This window comes from Diospyros lotus, chromosome 13 (assembly GCF_014633365.1).
Source record: "Diospyros lotus cultivar Yz01 chromosome 13, ASM1463336v1, whole genome shotgun sequence".
Taxonomy (NCBI): Eukaryota; Viridiplantae; Streptophyta; class Magnoliopsida; order Ericales; family Ebenaceae; genus Diospyros; species Diospyros lotus.
In genome coordinates, this window is record NC_068350.1 from 28,803,489 (window position 1) to 28,827,502 (window position 24,014).

Consider the following 24,014-nt stretch of genomic DNA (forward strand, 5'->3'; position numbering starts at 1 on the left):
AGGATCCTGAGAGGTTACCTCATCTTCAATATTGGCCATAAAGCAAATGTTGGCAACTTCATCATCTTGTGATTCGTCACTTGATGATAGCTCCTCCTTACCCTATGTAGCTACAACCTTCTTCTTCACTTTTCTTCCCTTGCGATCCTTCTTTCTTAACTGAGGGAAATCATTTCTCATGTGACCTAACTTTTTGCACTCAAAGCATCGAATTTCATTAGAGGGGTTAGTTTCACTTTGATCTTTATCCTTTTTAAAACTTCTTCTTTGATTAAATCTTCCCTTTTTCATAAACCTCATAAATCTCCTAACTAGTAGTGCAAACTCATCATCATCACTATCTTGAGAGTCTTTTTCCTCATTTCAACTTTAAAAGCTACATTCTTGTCTTTCTTCGGTTCTACATTGTCATTTTGTTTCATCATGATTTCATGAGTCATTAGTTATCCTAACAGATTATCAAATTCGAGTTTGTCTAAGTCTTTTGCCTCAGTAATAGCCGTAACTTTAGGATCCCATGATCTAGGTAAACTCATTAGAATTTTCCTAACCTTTTCACCATTTGTATAAGTTTTTCCTAGAGACTCTAAGGTTGAAACAATATCATTAAATCTGGTGTACATGTCTTTAATGGATTCATCTTCTTTCATAGTGAATAACTCATAGTCATGAACTAGAATATTTATTTTTGTTTCTTTTACCTGATTTGTACCTTCATGAGTTACCTCTAGTTTATCCCAATTTTCTTTAGCAGTCTTGCATGTTGATATTCGGTTGAATTCCTCAGGGCATAGTGCACAAATCAATGTGTTCATTGCTTTTGCATTTGTCTCCATACTCATTCTTTCTTCAGCCATCCACTTGTCCATTTTATCCATGTCTGCCAAGGTGACTCCTTTCTTAATAGCTTGCATAAGACTTAAGTCCTGCATATTCATTCTTGCTTTCCAATAATTGTAGTTTGTACCATCAAAATAAGGTGGACGTGAAGTGCTCTATCCTTCATGATGAGAGGAATTAGCAAAGTATGCTATTGAGTGGATCTTGTCCCTAGGTTATTAAACCTAACTAAAAACAACGGGAACCAAGCTTTGATACCAATTAACAAAAATGAAATGCTATGGCACACACCAAGAAGGGGTGAATTGGTATCATAAAAATAATTTTTGAGAAACAGAGATGTCGTATGTGAAGACCGCGGATTTGTTAAACCTCAAAACCTTAAAATGGCACAATGAGGTATCAACCATATAAAGACAATCTTGTGTTGTGAATAATGAATATGAAATCTCTATGGATGAGAGGTTAAATAAACAATTTAAGTAGAGGATATGAAGATGCTAATAATGGCAAATAAAAACAGAAAGCACAAACACACAAGAGACCCTGATTTATAGTAGTTCGGCTTTCCAAGCCTAGTCCACTACCTTAGCTACCCACTAATGATTTGTAAATAAATCCACTAACAACCCCCTACTCAATCCGAGTAGGTCCTCTAGTCCATCACTAGGAAATGTACAAACCTCTCAATCTAATGGGCCCTCTAGCTTGCGCTAGGTCAAATACAGTAAACGTGAGAATCAGAATCTAAGAGTACAACTCTTAATTACAGGTTCTCTCCAACAAAAATAAGAGACTTAAGATAGATGCAACAGTGTAGATACAAAGCCTCAAAAAGAAGGTTACAGAGAGAATAAAATTTAAAGCTCAGTGAAAATTGAATGCTCGGTAGTTGAAGATATTCAATGTGTTCAGCAGCCTTCAAACGATTCTTCCAACTCCTATTTATTGTTGGTGGCAGATAAATACAAAAATCCTACCATTATGGTGGTTGAGCAAGCATTAAATGTGCCAAAAAGTAGCCATTGCAAGTTTCTATGAAATAAACTGTCGACAGACTAAAGAGGTTAGTCGACTATATTTTTGAATAAAACTAAGGCATAGTAGACAAACAAGTAAGCATAGTCGACAAATAACCAACCAAAACAACTGATAGTCGAAAAACACTTTCCCATAGTCGACACACCCAAAACATAAAGAAAATTTCTAACATCATACACACAAATAGTCGATAGAATAATTTTCATAGTCGATAGAACCTGTACAATAGTCAACAGAACAAAAAATAGTTAACAGATGCTTGGGCATAGTCAACAAATGCGTAGCACATAGTCGACAGTTGGCAGGCATAGTCGACAGAACATAAGCACATAGTCGACAGTTGCCAGGCATAACCGACAGAACATAAGCACATAGTTGACTATCTCCTAATTTTGTTTCTTTTGAAAGCAAGTTGAGATTATCAAAATGATATTGAGTTTGAATTTAAATACTCAAACTTACTCATATAGATTTAAAGATTGATTTTCATAACATTGAGTCATTATAAAACTATTAGAATTTTCAAGAGTAAAATATCACAAACAGTACGACTGCAAACACTACTGTTGCCAACTCCAAATCATGCGTAGCGTAATTTATCTCATGTTTCTTTAACTACCTAAAGGCATAAGCATTCACGGGTCAATCCTGCATTAATACACAACCCAATCTCGTATAAGAAGCATCGTTGTATATCGTGAACTTAACTCTACTCTTAGGAATAGCCAAAATAGGAGTTATAGTTAACCTCTGCTTTAATTCTTGGAAATAATTCTCACATGCTTCATTCCAATCAAAATTTGCTCCTTTCCGTGTCAGCCTAATTATTGGTGAAGATAGACAAGCAAAACCTTCTATGAATCTCTAGTAATAAGCTGCAAGTCCAAGAAAACTTTGGATCTAGATCATCGTAGTAGGCCTCAACTAGTCAACTATGGCCTTAAATCTTCTCAAAGTCAACTAAAATACCCTCTCCAAACACTATAAGTCCAAATACCCCCCACATGTTTCTTCTAGAACTCACACTTTCTAAATTTTGCATACAATTGTTTTTCTCTAAGTGTTTGTAAAACCGTTATGAGATATGTCTCATGCTCCTCTGAACTTGGAAAATAGACCAAGATATCATCAATGAATATAATGGAAAAGTAGTCCATATATTCCCTGAAGACCCAGATAATCAGGTCCATGAAAACTGTTGGGGCATTTGTCAATCCAAATGGCATTACTACAAACTCAAAGTGTCCATAGCGGGTACGAAAAGTTGTTTTCGAAACATCCTCTTTTCTAACTCGTACCTGGTGATAGCCAGACTTCAAATTAATTTTAGAAAAGATTGGAGCTCCTCGAAGTTGATCTAATAAATCATCCACGCACAAAAGTGGATATTTGTTCTTCATTGTCACCCAATTCAATTGTCGATAGTCAATGCACAATCTCATTGATTCATTCTTCTTTCATACACACAATACCGGAGCACCCCAAAATGATGCACTAGGTCAGATAAAACCCTGATCGATTAATTCTTGTAACGAAGTCTTTAATTCATTTGGAGCTATCCTGTAAGGAGCTTTAGAAATAGGCTGGGTACCCAGCATTAGTTCAATTAAGAAGTCAATCTCCCTCTAAGGTAGTAACTCTGGTAATTCATCTGGAAATACATAAGAAAAATCCCAAACCACTGGAATCTCAGATAACTCTACCTTGTTCTCCATGTCAATTGTCACAAAAATGAGGTACGCCTCACAACCGCGGTGTATCAATCTCTCCGCCTTTATCACCGAAATCATTGGAGTTTGTAACACCCCAAATTTCTTGAGCGTGTTATAACTTAGGATTTCAGGAATATAAAATTTTTTCATATAACAATAGCTGTCATACATCACACAATATCCCAAAAATCCAAATTTACACCTTCTCAGCTTAACAAACCCAATAATCGAATAGCTAAGACAGGCGTTAAAATCTTGAATGCGGAAGATAGATCGAACCTGATATGGTTCACAACCATAATACTTTATTTATCATAAAATTGTTCAAGACAAGACGTTTACAAAATGAATTACATGGACATCATCTCTCGCAAGATATAACTGGACGTCTTAAACATATCCAAGACATACATAGGTTCGCATATAAATGAAAATATTCTAAACATGCTATAGACAGCAAATTAAACTTATTCTTCAGCTACCTCCTTTCCTTTAGAGCCGCTCGTCGATCCTAAAACGTTTGAATATTCCAGGGACATAGTCCAATTAAAAGATGAATCTTCTAGTGAGAAACTCCAAAAATAGTTTATATCGGTGCATGATCAGGTATAAAATGTATGAGGAAACAACGAGAACTACTCCGAAGTGCCTCGTGAACACGTTAGCCTCCTCCAACGAGAGCTTTCTCAATGGCGCACGCATAGCGCCTCTCGGGAGGTCCCTAACCATGTCACTTTGGCCCGACTTCATAGCACTCATGCAAGCGCCACATCCGTTGTTCCTTAAGCTCACGGTCTTCCCCACGAGAGCTTTCTCGATGGCGCACGCATAGCGCCTCTCGGGGGATATCCGACTTTTACCCTCGGCCAACAACAGATAGGTACAACAGTATGGCCACACGAATTTTATAAATGCAACAGTTAAAAAGCCAATAGCATATAATTTTCAGAAAAATACATTTCATATATGCATCATGATTTCACGTAAGAGAATAACAAGCGTTTATGTGTAAGAACTTCACGAAACACGTCTTATGCAATAGAAGTCTCTCATAAGAGAATAAAAAATAGGATTTGGAGTATAGGAGTCTCATGGAGTCTCACCTTGTTGAGTTATCTCTTCGACGATATAATTTACAGCAAACGGCCTAGATTTCTACAGAAAATATGTTTTTTGGTAAATCAAACCTCAAATATTTTTATATAGGGTTGAAGGGTATTAAATTAGGGGCATAATTGGAAACTTTCATGTAAAAAGGACCTTTCACGCGCCCTCACGCGCCAAAAGAAGGCTGGACACGCGCTCCCACGCGCAGCCATTATCTGGCGCGTGTAACTCACGCGCAGGCACCAAATTCCGAACAGCAACGTGTCAGTTTGGTATTTCGGCCATATCTCTCTCGTTTTAACTCCGATTCGACCCCCGTTTGAACCTACGCGACCCTCTCTTCCCCCTATACAAGATTATCAAAAAAAATTGGACTTAACTTGCTTTTTTGCTGACTAATTTTGGCGAATTCCGGCAAAGACCCACAACTCCGACGAGGCTCGTTCTCCGCCGCTTCTTCGCCGCTTTCTTCCCGCCTTCTTGCCGAACCTCCTTCTCTCTCTCTAGAGTAAGCTCCTCCTCTTAGAGTGCTTCACTCCTCAAAGTTGTTTGGAATGGTTTTGAGAGCAACTCAAGGTGCCTATTTATAGAATCCTTCAACCAATAGTGTTATGCCACTTGTCACAATCTTAGCCATGGACTCCAAAGACTCAAAGCCATAATTGAGTGGCTTTTGAAATCCAAAACTAGAATTAATCCATCTTTTGAAATCCAAGCTAAAACCCTAAAATTCTTTCAAATAACACTTTGGCCCATATTTCAAGTTTTCAACTTTAACATTTCACCACCTAAGCTCATAATTTCATCATTCTTTCATTTGGATAATTTCTCTAATTAGAATTATACCCTCAAACATCAAATTTATCGAGATACTTAAAATCCCAGAATTATTAACTCAAAATTACTCAATATATACGATTTTTCGGAAGCCCCTTACCATCATTCGGTATTTTTAGGTTATAACTTAGCTTAACCGAAAACCATTTCTGATTTGATTTCTTTCAGTGCAATAAGTCTCACCTCGAGACGCTCGTTAAAATTATACCTTTGTCCTTAGGTATCTAAGCTCTAGGGCACTCCCTGCGACTGATTCGGTCACTTGTTGTCATTTCAAACATATTTTTCGGTATTTTAACTCACTTATAATACGTGGCAATTTCACGAAAATATAGGGTGTTATAGAGTTGAACCCATCGGCTTGATACCCCAATACACAATGGTTGGCTACTGGGTATGTCAAAATGAATCACCTTTAGTCAGCAATCGACCTTAACATAATGTCGAGACAATCAATCCATACCTAGGATCAGTTCGAAGTCCTTTATATCAAGTCCTTACTATGGTAGTTAAAATAAGGATTTTAAATGGGATCAAAACAGGGTCCATAAAATCAAATTGTAAAATCATAAGATTTTAGAGACAATTAAAAATACTCTTTAATTTTTGTAAATATATGTTTATAATAACATAATTTTATAAAAAAAATGAATTAATATTATTTAATAACCTGATTATTCCTTATTATAAATGAAATGCAGGTACCTATTTCAAAATTACTTCATTTATCAATTTCAAAAATACTAAATAATACGAAATTTCTAAATATTAAGTCAATTATTTATCATCATTCATCCATCCATAATCAAAATATGGTTAAATTTATCACAAATCAATTGTTAGTTTGCATAATTTATGCGATTTTAAAGTTATCACAAATCAAATGTTAGTTTGTATCAAAACATGGTGTTCAAAATTTAAGGCCTAAATAAAATCCCGATTTTATGCGATTTTACCCATGTGATTTTATGATTTTACCCATTAAAATCTTGATTTTATGTGACTTTATCCCAATTCCAATTTTGCATGCGATTTAAATCGTTTAGGGGTCTCTGACGTGTAAAATCATAAAATCATACGTGTTGAATAAGGAGTTTAAGAAGGTTCGCACAATTACTCCCTTAACATGATTAGCCTGTTGTCTTGCCTAATGGCCTGGCAACGCAGTTTGCACAATCGCTCCCTCAACATGATTGGATCATTGTCCCACCAAACACACTTGCAACTCGGTTCACGCAAGCATTTCGATAGCACGATAGGCTTGTTAATTGGCGTATAGCCCAGCCAAGCTTTAAAGTGCAAAAGACTTGACAATAAGGTAGGAATAAGCCCATCGTTCTATAGAGAGAGTAAGAAAAAACATTGAGAAACTACTCTTCCATTTCATCCAATGGTAAAATATAAGAGTAAGGGGCAATAGTTGTACCACCCAAAGTAAGAAGGGCAAAAAAAAAGGATTTTTAAAACAAAATTCTCTTGATGGAGACACTCTCTAGACAAAGTGATCCTCTTGGCAAGGTTTTTTTCTCAATAAAAGATTCTCCCTCTCAGCAAAGCCTCTTTCTCTCGCCCCAATGAGTTTTCTCGGTAGAGACATCCTTTAAACCAAGGGAGTTCTCTCGGCTAAAGGAACTTCTCTTAATAGAGACATTCTCTCGCCCAAAGAAGTTATCTCAGCAAGAACATCCTCTTAACCAAGGGAGTTCTCTCAACCAAAGGAGTCCTCTCGGCAAAGACGTTCTCTCCAGTCATCCAAGCTCCCATGGGATGACAAACAAGTGCTATCCCCGACTGATGATGTTGATATTTTGGTTTTGATGGTTGACTAAACTTATATGTATATATATATATATATGTTATAAAAATAAAATCAATTTCAAACTATTTTTCCATCAAGTTATCATATACAAATTAAATCAAATTCAAATCAAAAAACAATCTTTTATATTTATATCATATCAAAATCATCATATTTTGTCTTAAACACATTGGTCTTATTATGTTCCAAAATGTCGTTTTAATTTTCCATGTAAAATAAGTATAAAATGATAGCTTTTGTTTTCGAATTATAAGAAGTTGTTGACCGGTGCTATAAACCTGTCGACCAGTTGCTTCAAGATGCTAAGTTGTCGACTGGTTAAGATATAGGTTGTCGACCGGCTAAACAACATGCCCTCAGTTGTTTGCTGTCAACTGCCTCTCCATGTTGACTTGTCGACAGATCTTAAGAACCTGTTGACCATTTTACCTTACCTGTCCACCGGTGTTCAAATATTTCAAACTAACCTATCGACTAGTTAAAAGAAGATGTCGATTGGTTTGTCGCAAACATCGTTTAACAGTTAGTGACCATTTCTCATCAAGTGTTCTCTCCACTTGCAACGAGATGATTTCAAGTTTTTTCTTTCAAACCTCTATAAATGCAAGTCAAGAAAGAAAATTCGAACCACCGAAGAAATCTATCTACCAAGCTCCCAAGTGCTCATCAATTGTTGTGCTTCAATTGTGCCCTAAGTCTCTTGCTTTCAAGGCTTGTATTTTATTTGTTTCAAAGCATAATTTTTAGCCTTGCATTTATTCTTGATTACATTGTAACTAAGTGGGCAAACTCTTAGAAACTAATCTCTTGTATCATTTCTTGTGTTCCTAGCTTGAATAGCTAGAGGACCTACTTGTCAAAGTAGGACGTTTGTATTACCTAGGTTTGCTAGAGGGCTTGCTTATTTAAGCAAGAGGTTTGTATCTTCCTAGCTTAATGCTAAAGGGCTTATCCAGTGTGATAGGAGAGTTATAGTGTTTTGCTTAAAAATTCTTAGTGAGAAGCTAAGGTAGTGGACTATGTTAGAGTTATGCCCCACAAGTCAATTATATTTACATGTAATTGATCATATTTTTTTTCATTGTGACTCTTTATCTTCAATCAATTATTATTGTAAGGCATTATGTTTTATTTGTCATTGATGGTTGTCTTTATTATTTCCATTCTTGACAAAGTCCATAAATCAAATAGGCTCATGGAATATGGTTGTGCATAGAGATGACGATCATGAAACATATTCCTCATAAGCCTTGATCTTAAATGTTCCTAGTCATAGAGTTATTAGGATTGGACACTAATAACTCGGATAGACTAGCATATATGATGCATGCTCAATTAGGAGAATGTCTTGTTTCATAGACATTGGTGTGTGGACACTAGTGCATATATGTAGGTGCTTATTACAAGAATAAGTACACTGAACTGACCCGCTACAGAATTCCTAATGGTAATTGTTTATTATCGAATTGGAATTTCTGTGTTGCAATAGTGCAGATTGGTCCTTATACTTGAGACATCACGGTAGTCTTATATTTGACTGGTTACGCTTTGGTTCTTTTTGGATTCCAATGGAGTCATTAACAAATTATCACTGGGCGTAACCTTATCACATATGAAGGCTTGTGGATGTCGAAATAGAATTCATCACTTATCGATAAGATGAGAAGATGTCCTGTGTATTCTGATGATTTCATGACTAGGGAAATCCTTGGCTAAGGTGAGGTGGAAATCAAAAGGTGTTTTGATTTCACCTATCAAGTCATAAATCTGGAATGGATACATAGTTATTGAATGATTAGGGTTTCGTCATAAAATCATACCCTAAATTCAATCGGGACATAGATTGATGAAAGGATTTTACTGCACGGTATTTGCAATTGAAAAGGTCCGTGTTTTTTTCATCGTTGGCTAGGTATTCATGGCATGTTGCTAGACGTTAACCATGATATGTAGGGTTTTAGAATTAATTTGATTAATTCTAAAACTATTAATTAAAGAGTTTAATTAAGAAGCCCATAAGATGTGCTAATTAAGAAGCCCATAAGTTTAATTAAATAGTTTAATTAATCTAATGAGTTGGGCCGTCATATAGCCCAATAGAGTTGGCCTACATCTAGCCCAATGGTGGACCTAAGAGGTTACACACTTAGGTCGAGCCCGTTCCATAATTTAAAAGAGAGATATGGCCCAATATGATTATGGGCCAGACCTAAATCGTTTAGGGTTTTTTTTTTTCAAAGGCATAATTAGGGTTTTTTACTCTATAAAAGGCCACTTAAGAAGCTGAAAAAAAAAAAAGAAGAGGAAATTCGGATCTCTCTTGGAGGCGCCTAGGGTTTGCTAGCACTACTCGAGACATCGTGGAAAAAGGTCGATCGTGTGGACCGACTTGGAGGAGTTTGTGCTTGCAACTCTACAGATCAAAGAAGACAGAATCGAAGCTACACGGTTGGCCGATTCCTAACAGACTAGGCTTAGTTAAGCTGAACCACTATAAATCCTTATGTTCTCTTATGCTTGTGATTTTTCCTTCTTATCTTTTCAAGCATTTATTGATTTCTCTCTTGCTTCAGATATTTAAACCCTTCATTGAAAAGATTTTATACTTTTCATTCTTATGTTTTCCATTATCAAAACGAGATTGTCTTTACACTATTGATACCTCATCATTCCATTTCAAGGTCTTAAGGCTTAACGAAGCCTTGGTCTTCATGAACGATATCTCATTGGTATCAAAAAAAATTTTAATATACCAATTCACCCCACCCTTTTTGGTGTATGCCATAGCACTTCTATTCTAACACCGACATCCTCAGGAATCGTGCCCTATAAATACCCAGCTACAGGACTTAGAAAGGGGACTTCCACATTCGGTAAATTCTAGACACTTAAAGCATTCTTACTATTTCTTTGGGGTAATTACTTGATTCACGTACTGACTTAAGCATGGAGGGTTATCGCGGGTGAACCTCCTCGCAAGCCTTCTAACTCTTTTGTTGGTATCGACAATGAAACGAATGATCTAATCACAGCATCACTCCCTCTCGAGAGACTTCCAACTCTCTCCAGAGCCTTGAACTTTCTTCTCGAGATACTCTTAGTTCTCTTTGGAAGCCCAATACCTCCTTCCTAGAATACCTTCACCTCTTCTTGAAAGCCCTTTGTCCATGAAGAATGACATCACAAGGAGTGGAATCTCTTTTTGCGAGCAACATAGAACCACAGGATTCTCTAAACGACATCCTTTCTCTCAGCCGCTTTACTTCTCTCAGAACAACAATTCCTCTCAAAAACATTATTTCTCTTAGCAATAGTATTTCTCTTGGAAATATCATTTCTCTCAGCAATCTTGGTCTTCTCGAAAACATAATTTCGCCCAACCACCTTATTTCTCTCGCTAGCCTCAGTCCTCTCGGCCACCTCATTTCTCTCAGCAACCTTGGTCCTCTCAAAAACCTCATTCCTTTTGGCTAACTCAACTTTCTCCGACACCCCATATATAACTCGTCCTACATTATAAATTATGATTGTTGTGTCTTTGGAAACAACACATCCACATACCCCTTTCCACACAATGACAACCTTTAACTAAGGTATCGAAGAGCCTATGTGCCTTCTTACTATCTCTATGTTGCAAACCCAGAGACTCATAAAACCCTTTCGACTGCATACCAAACCCATCCAAAAACACGTCAACTCTCCCAGACATTGGAGACTCTTCCGAAAGCCTTTCTGAAGCCTTTTAGCACCTCCCGAATACTTTCCCAACTCTCCCAAAGCTATACCTCTAGGACTAGAACCGAAGACCCTTTCGGGGGTCGCTAAACTCTAAAGACCCCTGTGGGTCCTACCACTTGCTGAAGACCCCTTTGGGTCCTACTTCATCCGAAGTCCTTCCAACACAATCCCTTCGAGTGACCTCTTCGGGGAACCTTTCAAGGCTCTATACTTGCTCTCCCAGACAACGGATAGAGCTACGCCCCATACACATTACTGCTTTCCCAAACAACGAATCGAGTTATTCTTCCTGAGTAGCCTCAAACACCTACTGGCACAATTCACCAAAACAAACTTCACTCCATCTTTTCACCAGGCTCTGCCAAACCACCTCTAAGCTTTCCCAAGTCAAATAAATTTTGATTATTGTATCTCGACAACAACACAAAAGTCCTTCCCTTATCCAAATCATTAGTTTATGTATCAGAAATTCTTTCCAAACAAACCCCCAAACAATCTTGACAAGTTATTTTCCAAGCAACCAATTGGTCTAATAAGAGAATCCTAAATTAATGAGTTCCCAGCATCACCACAGTGCAGATCATATAAATTTATTGGTGCAATTTTCTGAATCATCATTAAAATTTATATGTTTAGTGCAAAAAGTTTCTGATTATTACACAAATGTTTGTTTTTATTTTTTATTTAAAGAAAACATTTTGGACAAGCGACAAGGTTCTCCAGCTATCTGATGTCGTCGTCCAGAAAGTAGTTTGATTCTAGGATGTCGGGTGTATAATATATTATAATATTGTATTATATATACAATGAGGAGGAGGAAGAGGAGAAGATATGCCGTCGAGTCCGTTCGGATGTTCCGCCTCGTCTCCGTCGCTTTTATTTTGGCTTATATGCTTGGGATTGTCCGAAATCAATTCTTTGAATATCGTCTCTTTCTTGAAGATTTAATTTTAGGTATCCCCTTGTAATCTGCTCCTCAATAAGCTTTCTCAATTAGGTACCAGAAGGGAGAAGCTAGGAAGGAGGAAGAGGAGGAGAAGAGATAATGGAAGTATAGACGACGGTACCTTAACTGCGGCAGCCGCCGGCAGTCTCTGGACACCATTTTCCTTCCTGCATCGGAAACGAAGTGATCACAGACAGATACCGAGGCACAGAAAGAAATGCGTACTTTACACTCGCAAGGTATGCATACCCTTACCCACCTCCATCAACTTCTTTAAAAATATATTGATTGATTGATTTGGAAGTCGGCTTCCATTCCTGCACTTCAAATGCTTGCTAGCATCGCTTCTACTGCCCTATTTTGTTCACTCGATTTGTTTGATATTATTGGGTTGTGTTTTAGTTATCTGGTTGGTTATATTATTAATAAACTAGTGCTTTATCTGTATTGCCTTCAATGTTAAAAAGTAAATAATCAATGGGTAAAATGCACTCAGATTTCATGCCATTGTGTCATTAACTGAGACAGCGACTAATCATAATTTTGTGCAAAACACAATCTACATCGAACCTATGTAACATATTAACATTAAACAATTTCATCGACAATAATCCCCTCCATCTTCTTTTCTCGTTTTCTCATTTAACACTTTCAAACTATCTATTAGAATGTGGAAATATGTCGACTAGGTAATGAACCACCTAGTAACAGCTTTAAAATAATTTTATTTCAAGCTCATAAATAATCTTGATATATAACATTTTCTACGCCATTATCACAAACGTGGTAAAGATCATTATTTAATAATTATCAAGCGAACTTACGTTATTTGGTTGAAAACAAAACGCCAATAACCCTTTGATAATCAATTCATCCTTTTATTATATCTGCTATGTCATCAAGGCGATAATATATTATATATCCATGCATGTCAAGACATTCGAGTTTTTGTGCAATAAATATTAATTTACAATCTCATACTCCAAGTGCAATTTATGCAATTTAAATCAACCATAATTGCTATAATAAATAACTTACAGGTTACTCGTGAAATTTTATCAAAAAAATGACAAAATGCATAAAACTCGAAAATATTAGGTCCAAGTACAATAACCAGAAAGTTTGGGCTAAAAGTATCACTTGGAAAACTTCAAAAGTTTCTTAAAATCTCACATGCCTCCCCCCATCTTCCCATTCAACCATCTCGCCATCGGCGAAGCTCTACTGGTTCCAACCACACTGCCACCTCTGCTGCCATCACCCGCTGAAGTCTCCCCGTCGATCTCCACCACAAAGTAACCGTCTTGCTATCGGAAAACACCGTCTATTCGCTGATTTTCTACCGACCCAATTCGTCCGACTGGTTTTTTTTTCTTTTTTTTTAGAACTGAAACTCTTGGGTTTCTCTCTATCTCTCTCTCTGTCTCTCTCTTTCTCTCGTTGTTATAGTTTCGATTATGCTTCCAAAAGTAATAAAAATATAGTCTTTTACAGCTGAAAATTCCCATATTTTACTACCAAGTTCACTGTGCATTTTAAACCCACTCGGTTGATTTCTTCTCGGATTTTTATCCAATTGATCCAATTTCTAGTGTCAATCAGATCCTTTATTGATTCTCCATAAATCTCAAGTTGAAATTTGGAAACTCAACAAGATTTATGAGATTCTCTATAATGGTTAAATAAATTATGGAATTTCATTTTGTTATTTTTTTATCTAATTTTTTTATTTCGTGTATCTTTCTCGTTTCGTGTCCAGAGTAATATTCCTAAACTGTTCATTGAGTCTTGCAATTTAATTTTTGCTATCTTTCGAGCCTAATTATTTTTATCTGGCTGTTGATATCAAAATTCGAGGTCAACCCCATGTTTTTGGTTATGTCTATTTTGATACCTATTTTTTAGTTTATCTCAATCCGGCCTCAATCAGAATCTATGTAGGCCCAAAGTAAGCTATCTTATTCACTATTTGTAAATTTAAATTAATATTAAACTTGAATAACTTTTAATTCAGTTATTAATCTTCAACAACATTGGGTCATACAGTTTTTTCATTGTGTTATTCACGAAGCCCAATGTTAGGCTAAGCCTAATTTGATCTAGTTTACTCAAATTTATTATTTTTCATAAATTACACATAGCTCAGGAATTTACATTTTGTCTTTCCTAGATTCCTCCTTAGGCCTATAAGTTTTCGCATTACCTTAACCACCCCCGGTTTTAAGTCTAATTTCAATAAATTTGACCTTAATTTGTTAATATCTAAAATCTCTAAAATTTTAAGATATTACATTTTAGAATTCAAGAGAGGGAGAAAAAGAAGAAGAAGATAACGGGTCAAATTAAAAAAGTTAAAGAAAAAGAAGACAAAATAAAGAACAAGAAAATAAAATAAAAAAAATCAAGAAAAAAAATAACACCGAATGGGTCGTTATCATATTGATTCATCATATAATCTTTTTCTTCATCTTCTTCATTTGTTCATTCTTTTTCTTTTTCTTTTCTTCCTCCTTCTCGTTGCAAGTTTATCTTCATTTATTTTTTCTTTCACTTTTTCTTTTTATGTATTCCATTACTCATCAACGAGTCCTCTCGCCGATGGATTTTTGTCCATTGTTGATGAGTTTTACAAATAGCCCATTGTTGATGGGATCCAATGTGGGTTCCTTCTAGAACCCACTGTAGGAAGCTGTTGGCAACAGTTGGAACTCATCACCGACGACAAATTCAAACTGACAGCTTTTATTTTTTTGAATGTTTGTTTTTATTTTAATTTAATTAAGTTTATCTTGATTTAATTAATATTTTAGTATTATAATTTAGATTAATTTAATAGAGTTAGTAATGATGGGGAGTCATCACCAAAAAACTAAATCGCATGGACTGCCAGAAGCATTTGCAAATTACAAGCAGTGTCTCAGCCATTGACCCTAACCACATGGGATCGGGGAACCCATAATAAATGTAAGTCTCGATACAATCTGATTTTCTTTTTATAAAAAAATAGAGGGTCCCTTGCTATTTTTTTTTTTTTTTATAACTTAACCTAATTATATAGTTGGAGAATTAAAGCAAAGTTGTGTTTCACCAAAAGCTCAGCTTTTCTACTTTTTTTATTTTTATTTTTTAAAAAACCTATCCTTTGAAAGCATATATAGTAATATACGTAAGAGGAGGAAGTGCGTGGATGGTTAGCATTTCTATAATTTTATTTTTTATGCCTGAGTTATTTTTATAAATTTCACTTTTAAGAAAAGTTATAGTCCTCCTAGATCATAGGCCAAAAAAATTTCATTTTAATTGACCAAAAATGGTAATTTTTGGTTTAATAATGACCAACTGCTACTTCATGTGTGAATTAGGACAAAACCGTATGACTCGAGCTAGATTTCTTCTACATTTCAAATTCTTTATGACGTTAATGCTTCTTTACCTTCCTTGAAGATATGTCTTTCTTATAACAAGATATTTCCATTGACTCATGAATGAAGAGTAATCTTATTTGTCATAATGTTATATAGGTGGTCTGGTGTTGTTTATCTCTAAAACTGTCATTTGTTAATGGTTCATCGCACTCACAAGATTGGTGTTAAATCTTATTAGAGTCGATCCTGACTTTTCTAAGATTCAGGGCAAATTTTTTCTCAAATATGCCCTTTTATATAAATTAAATGAAAAAAATAAAAATTATCAATTAATTAATTTTATTAAAATTATAAAAATTTACGAAAGATAAAGAAGAATATTTTGGAGTCTCATTAAAACTTTTTTTCAAATATGTAATTTGTTTGTTCTAAAATAATAGAGTAAAATATAGTATCAAATGAAGATTGATCAAATAATTTAATTTATTAAGTTATAAAAATTTAATATCATTAATAGAGAACATGTATTATAAATATATTATTATTTAATTTTATAATTTAAATATTTAATTAATTTAATGTGCTTAATTAATAAGATAAAGATAGGAGAGTTAATTAAATGTGTTTAATTAATGAGATAGATAGGGGATGTTCGTGAGAGAAAGAAAAAAGAAAAGAAAAAACAAGCAAGAGAAAGAGAGAGTAACGAGAGAGAGAGAGATGGGGGAGAACAATGGGCTGAGAAAGAGTGGGGGCCTCGTGAGAGGGAGAGAGTTTGTGAGAGAGAGTGAGTGGAGGAAGGGGAAATATTAAAAAATTAGAAAGTAGCCCAAGAGAAAGTATGTGAGTGAGAGTGAGTGGGGGAAGGGGAAATATTAAAAAATTAAAAGATAAGGAATATAGCACTACTCTAAAAAAAAAAAAAACTGTGCCCCCCTCAGCCGTGGGCCCCGAGCTGTAGCCCTGGGCCAAGGCCGGCTCTGAATCTTATATGAACCTTTTGTCTACTAAACTTTGGTACAACTTGCTCTTTCTATTCATTTAGTGATTAGAACATAACACAGATAGTCTGTTTATCAACATTCGCTAGTATGATTTTGACCTAGAAATGAAAGTCCAATTTCGATTATGTTTTTTTTCTATATGAGGTTGTTGAGATGCATAGGTTATGCATAAACTTAATTTAGCAATTATTTTCTATGTAGTGACTACTATCAGTGGCACCTATTCAATAACTCCTGTTTGCCTCAGTTGAATTATAAAGTGACTTGTTAGCAGGGAATTTAGGAATATGATCGTATAGGATCTACTTAGATACATCTATTATGTTATGCTCTTACATGTGTTTAATAAGGTTACATGTGTTTTTCAGTGAGTGCTCCATCTCCTGCAAGTCTTGGAATACAGAGCTCTCCATCTAAACAGTATTTAACACCATTATTCTTTTTACTTGGAGGAGTAGTCGTGCTCCTAATCTTGCTGATTCTCATATTGGTCTTTCGAAAATTCCTCAAGGTTGTGGAGCTGACAAAGTTCGTAGGATGTGCAAAAAGCCAACGTGGTGGTAATTTTGATGATGCATGATAATTGAGAGGACCCTTGATGAACCCCGTTGATTTTTCTCTTTTTTGGTGCAGGTGCTCCTGATTTCTTCAGTGGAAACCTTCGAACCATAAGTTATTTTGACTTTCACACATTGAAGAAAGCAACTAAAAATTTCCACCACTCTAATCTTCTTGGTCGAGGTGGTTTTGGCCCTGTTTATCAGGTATTACTATTTCAAGCGAAAATCTTCTATCCTTTTCAGTTTTATCTTTTACCCTCCATTGTATACTTGAGAAAAGTCCTGAAGAGATTTGTGAAACTTGTTTAAAAATTTAAAGTGGAATTGGGGTAGTAAAAAGAAGAGGTAATGGAGAGGGGAAAAGAAGAGGAGGAATGAAGAGGAAAAAGAAGGTAGAGAGGATGAAAAAGTAGAAGATAAGAGAGAATTACCTCAATGTGATTTCAAAATTTATTTATTTTTATCTATTAACACCATTGTAATTTTATAATGTATTGAAAAACCCTTACATATATTGGCTTAATAAAACCCATGCAATAGTTAGAGATTCTATGAAAGTAATCCTATCTAATATACTTACAAATCTAAAATCGGAAAGTCTACCATAAAATTTGTTAAAAAATCCTAATAAAAAATGTGAAAATGAGGGTATTAATATAATTAATGTATATAGTATACATACTCTTTATATTATATGTTGGAAAGATAGAAATAAAAATACTTTATTATTTTACATGATATTAAATTTGCCTACCAAACCCTACCCTGGACAGTTGCTGCCACTACTAGCCCGTGTCATTGCCATCTTCGTCACTTCCAACCATGGTAGCCTACTGTAATGCATCCTTCTCGTGACCACAACACTTATTTCTAACGATGCCTATTTCCTTAGCAACTCTGCACATCATGTGACACTTGTTTTCTCAGTGACTTTCTAGGTCTAGTGATTGCCAGTTTCCTTTACAGTTCACAATTCTTGATCACAACTTCTAGGTTAACTTCATTTAGATCTGGTTCTTGATTTTCTTGTTTTTCATCTTGTGACATCTTATCTTCAGATCTGGTTTGTGACTTGAGATTTGGTTATTGATTGGATTTCATTCCTAACAAGCTTGTTGATTAGGGTTCTAGACTTTGGATTTTCTTATTGATTGTGAGTTCTAGTTCAGATTTGATTAGGGTTTGTGTTCTAGTGTTCATGTCGCTTTGTTGTTATTATTTTGATTGTGCACTTTGTTGTCATGTCAACATATATCTTAATAACCATGTCTTCATCCACTTCACAGTCTCCATCAACATCTACTTTAGACACATTAACTATTGTAGAATTTCTCTCTTTTCTTGGGCACACTAATTATTACCACTAAGAAGTTGAATGGGAAAAATTACTTTGTTTGGTCTATAGTTGTGGAAATCTAGTTTCTTGGCTATGTATTTGAGGACCACTTAGCATAAACCATCTCAACTATTCCCAAAGGCAGTAAACCTATTTGGCAAAAATGGATGCAAACTTAATTTGTTTGTCCTGGAAAACTATTGAGCCAAATCTGATGCCTATTTTTCAACCTTTTTGTGAGTTTAGTGCTTTATGAACCCATGCCCGTGAGATATATATGAGTGACATAACTCACTTTTATGATGTCATTGGTGCTCTGTGAAGTAAGGTAGAATGATTTAGATATGACCACCTATTTTGGAAAACTCTAGACTTCCATTACTAATTTTAATGAGTTAATGTCTCTTAATATAAATGAAAAAAAAAACAAGATGAATGAGATCAAATGTTAAATCACCATTATCTATCTTTATGGGATTCAACCAAAAATTAGAGCTAGTTAAAATACAAATTTTGGGTAATGACTCTTCCACCCTTGACGAAGGTCTTTTCTAGGTTAATTAGAATCCCTTTTGCTATTATTGATCATGGCGATTCTCTATAGTATTGGTCACACTCAAGAGCCTTATTATAGCTTACATGGTTGCCTACTATAACATCACGCTCCCACCTACGAGTGTCACGAGTGAATAATCGACTAGATTGTTCACCCATCAACCAGATTCGAAAGGGTTGGACTATGTTTTAACAAGAAAAGCCTTAGGTGGACACTACGCTTCGTCTTTCCCTTAGCTCCACTCGATGTGTCGGTTTCGAGATTTCTAAAAACAATGCAGCAAAAGGAACCCGAAATCTCAAGTGAGTGTCATCCTTCTTCAACTCAACTGACTTGAGCCAAGGATGACTACCCCAGGCTTGGGTGATATCTAGGTTGTATTGCTTAGCTCGGCTTTTACTTTTGAGCAAAATTTTAATATTTATTTGCTCGAAATTCCTTAGCTTGCACGTTTTTTGAGAAAAACTCATTTATTCATTTTCTCATCAAAAAATATCCAAGATCTCCCAAGGTTTCCAAAATATTAGGCTATTTTCCCACGCTTAAGGGAAATTCCTCACATATCTATATTTTTCCAAAAATATAATTTTTCACCGAAATAGCCCAAAAATCCCTTTATTTCAAAAATCCCTCCAAGGCCCAAAAATTATTTCAAAATGGCCTAAAAACCTCAAACTTTCAGAATTTTTAAGAAAAATTAGCCAGCGGGGCCTGTTGGCTCACGTGGGGCCTAGTGATGCGCTAGTAGCGCGTGCTGGCTGCGGGTCGTGAGCACCTGCTACAGCCTCCTTATGGCCATGGCTGTTGCTAGCTGCGTTCCTACACTTTTTTATTTTTTTTCTTTTTTTCTTTTGGACTTTTTAACCCAATTTTTTTAGAATTAAAATATGCACAAATGTACACCAAAACAACAAATATTTCCTCTATTGACCCACAACAAGGGTTACACAACCCCCATGGTGCTTATATAGTATACATCAAAAATAAAAATATAAGTCCATGTTAAAGCCTCCAAAGCTTCAAGCTTCCAACATTCCCCTTCTCTTGGCACATGAGAGATCTACAAGGTGAGGTAAAAATCTCATGAGCTACAATGCTCAGTAAAGGTTCAATGCAATGTAAAAATGAGCATAAAAATATTCATGTAATGCAAGTAATGCATATGTGGTTGGTCTTCTTGCCCTCACACCCACCTTAGTTGAGGCAATAAACTACCCCTTTTTACCCATACTCTAGTCCTTTTTATGGCCAAAGGTCCACTAGTACTCAAATACATGTATGCTTGCAAACACATGAAATCTCATATCGTATATATACTTACAAAGCTTGCATAGCTACCCACTCATGGGGCCATCCTTTACCTTTCGAAGCTCTTTGGACTGGAAGTGGTCCTTCTAGTCTCCAATCCCCTTGCTTCCAACTTTCTTACTCAAAGGAAACCTTAAGAAAAATAAAGTGGCTAAGCCACCAGTCAAAGAGAAACCAAAAGAAAGAGAAGCCATAACATGGAAGAATGCTTGCCTTTTCTTCCTCTCACTTTCTTCTACTCTTTTATTTCCTTTCTTCTCTTTTCCTTTCTTTTTTTTCTTCAAAAATGCACTCTCGGCCAAAGAAGTTTGGCCTTCTTCTCTTTCTTCCTTTTTATATTACCTATTCTTTTCTTTATTCTTTAATTATTTTCATTCCAAGACTTAATCCAAGCTCTTGGATCTTAATGGGTTGGGAGAACAAATCCTAGCCCTCCATTACAAGCACAATCCATGTGCTTTGGGAGGCTTAATCCCATCCATTGATCTAATAAGATTTAATCTCCACCCTAGGAAGAAGCACAATCCTTGTCTTCATGGAAGATTCCATCTTGGCCTTTGATTCTTACTCAAGAATGATCTCTACCATCCATTCTAATCATTTAAAATTAATTTTCATTTATGTTGGCAATCCATGCCAACTTTCAAGACTCATTTGTGGCCCTTGGATCAATTCTCATTCCAAGACCAAATCTTATTCATTGGATCCATCTTGAATTTCTAATTTCTCCCCATTTGTTTTAATGAGACTATTTTCATACCATCATCTTGAAAGACTAATTTCTATTTAGATCTCATTTATTTAATTCTTCCTATTTTCCATAATAAATGCATGACCATTTTCTATTTTTGTTTGCATTTTCTTTATTCAACATAATGATGGTCTTCATTAAATGCTTGAGAGATACTTTTATTTTCCTTTTTAAATTAATTTTAATTCCTCATTCTTCCTTCACAAGATCTTGCCAAGTGTCTCAACCACACTTAATTAGCCAATTTCTTATTTCTTTAATTTATCTTCATCTCCTTGCACAAGACCTTTCCAAGTGTCACAATCCACTCTTGGCTCCAAATCTTAAATCTTGACCATCCTTTAATTTCTCCATAACTCAAAGAAAAAATATTTTTTTTCATATAATAATTTACTTTTGTAAGGATATAGTCCAAATTACCAAATTGCCCTTCTTAGGGCATCTTAAATTTATACACCCCTATTTCTCCAATTAAGATAAATTTGAAAAAATTCTCCTGCCTTCAATCTCAAAATTAACTCATTTAATACTCACACAACAGAAGGTGTTACAAGAAGTTTAAAACATCCTTATTTTATAACACCAATACACAGGGTGTTACACCTATCTCGAGTAACTAATACCACTCACATTGTTGTTGGTAATTTAAAGGGTTAGGAAACCATCACTCATTGTGATTCTTCACTAGTGACTATCTCCGAGGAAAAGTATGCTCAATTTCTTCAAATCAAGGCAACATCTCAAGGCACTTTGTTTGTCACATCCATGCTCACACTAATATCCTTGCTCTTTTTTTTACTAAGTCCTCATGTGTTAGGATTACAGTCCTAATTCTAAATAGCAAAATAAAGAAAAATAATTAAAACTGCTGGTCCTAATGATGAAAAATATATCTTAAGAGAGAGGGTGAATTGGGATTCGTATAAATTTTTAAATAATTAAAACAATGGTTGATGGTAGAATACTATGTTTCAAAATATAAGGTATATATATGTTTCGAAATAAACCTTTCTGTTAAGTAGGTTTCGAAACCTACTATATATGTTTCGAAATATACCTCATTGTTTTGCTAGTTTCGAAATATAGATTGTCTATTTCGAAATATACTTTTTTGTTTTCTTGATTAGAAATCTTTTGACTTGTATTTCAAAATAATGATCTTTGGCAAAGATGATTTATATAAGTAAGATTATACCAAAGGAGTTTGAGATTAAAGATATGCTTATATGAATATGTGTAAGCTTATGCTCAAGAAAACTGTTTTAGTCTTTGATAACAAAACTTATGAAAGCATAAACAATAATGGATAAGCAAAAGCAAAAGATTAACTGCATACAAAATGTATAGTGGTTCGGCACCCCGCCTAGTCCACTACCTTCAAGTTTTCCCACTGAACGAAGGATTTTCAATCCCAATCACTTTCACTATTGATCAACACAAGGGTTTTACCATGGTTCACCCTAAAACCTTGTACAATGAGTTTTTATGGCTTAACTCAAATCTTTAACCAAGTGAGTTTTTATGGGCTTAACTAAAACTTTACAACAAGTGAGTTTTAGGCTCAACTCAAACATTTTCCACAATGACTTTTAGGCTCAACTCAAACCTTACAACAATCAAGATGAATAAAATTTATCTTTACAACCCAATGAAGTTTATAGTAATGAAATGCCTTACCAATGGCTGCACAAACCTCTAAGATTGAGGTGAGGAGAGCTGGACAAGACAAGACTTCAATTTTTCACTTGCTTCTCCTTTTTACTTACAATGCACAAGAGTGGGATTTGTAGAAAATCTTCTTTGAGAACTTAAATAAAGGTTTTGATCACCACTTGTGCTTGTATATGTGTCTCTAGTGTGTACTCTCTTGTTCTAACTTGTTCTTATCTTCAAACACCTATTATTTATATCAAGAGATAGAAATCTAGCCATTTTATAGCTGTTAGAAACATGACAAAAAAGTAGATTTCGAAACATAGCATACAGGTTTCGAAACATCATAATTTTATACTTAGGTTTCGAAACATACTTGAGGACTTGCACTTAGAGACAACAATGAGTGGGAGACATAATCTATTCCCTACTAACATATAATAATGATCTTCATTTCAAATTTGAATTTGAATTTACAGAGCATGGAGAAAGCATTAATCAAATGATTGAGAAGTATTTTGATAAATACAAAAATGCAAAGCAAGAGCATCTCGATTTTTTAATTGATCTACTGACAGAAGTTTCGAAACATAGAATGAAGGTTTTGAAACATACTTCAAAAATAGATTTCAAAACATATGCATCTCAGATTTAAATTCTTTGCTGACAGAAATGTCAGAGGTTTCGAAACATAGAATGGAGGTTTCGAAACATAGTCCAAAACCTATTTTCAAAACATATGCATTACATAGATGTTTCGAAATAACATATACACTTAGAAAACATTGAAAACCTTTTCAAAGGGGTTTCGAAACATATATAGAAACATGACAGATTTTCAGAAGGATTTACTTGAAAGCACAATCCATCCATAGCATGTATACATTACAACCTATTTATATTTATTTAGTTTAAGTAAATGTCATATAAATAAAAGAAAATGTGGACATTTACTTTAATACATAGATGTAAATAAGAACGTACCCCTATTTGAATTCAATAAAAATATCCAAAAAATCAAAATCCATAACAATAAGAAAGTAGAATTTTAGTTTTAATACAAACTCAAGATTTAGCAATTTTACCACCTTCAAAATACATACTTTATATTTCTTGAAAAATTCATTAAAAATCATTTTACCACCAATGGATATTAGATAAAGAAATATCGAGAGATAGTTTTCCAAAAAGAAAACATTTTCAAAAACATGTTTTAGTTGCTCTTTTGCCTTAGAACAATTTTAGTTTTATGTTAACCAACGATTTCAAGACTAATTTTGAAAATCACTTTAGGAAATTCTTTTTAAATCATAATACTTGTTTTTGCAAATCTCCATATGTAAGAATGAACTTAACTTGGTTTTCATTTGAATAAAATAATACTTGATATTGAGATTGATATATGTTGAAAATCATAACCTTAACTCATGACTTAGGGATT

At 34.8% G+C, this 24,014-nt stretch overlaps 1 protein-coding gene across 1 annotated transcript in view; it reads left to right on the top strand.

Annotated features, from left to right (window-relative positions):
- The first annotated feature begins 12,004 nt into the window (after positions 1-12,004).
- The window catches only part of LOC127789194 (probable LRR receptor-like serine/threonine-protein kinase At1g56140), a 29,614-nt gene continuing 17,604 nt past the window's right edge, over positions 12,005-24,014 (top strand). Inside the window, exons 1-3 of the mRNA XM_052318012.1 lie at positions 12,005-12,279; positions 16,778-16,966; positions 17,043-17,173. Coding sequence (XP_052173972.1) covers positions 12,258-12,279; positions 16,778-16,966; positions 17,043-17,173 — 342 coding nt within the window. The 5' untranslated portion in view covers positions 12,005-12,257. The remainder of the gene's footprint in view (positions 12,280-16,777; positions 16,967-17,042; positions 17,174-24,014) is intronic.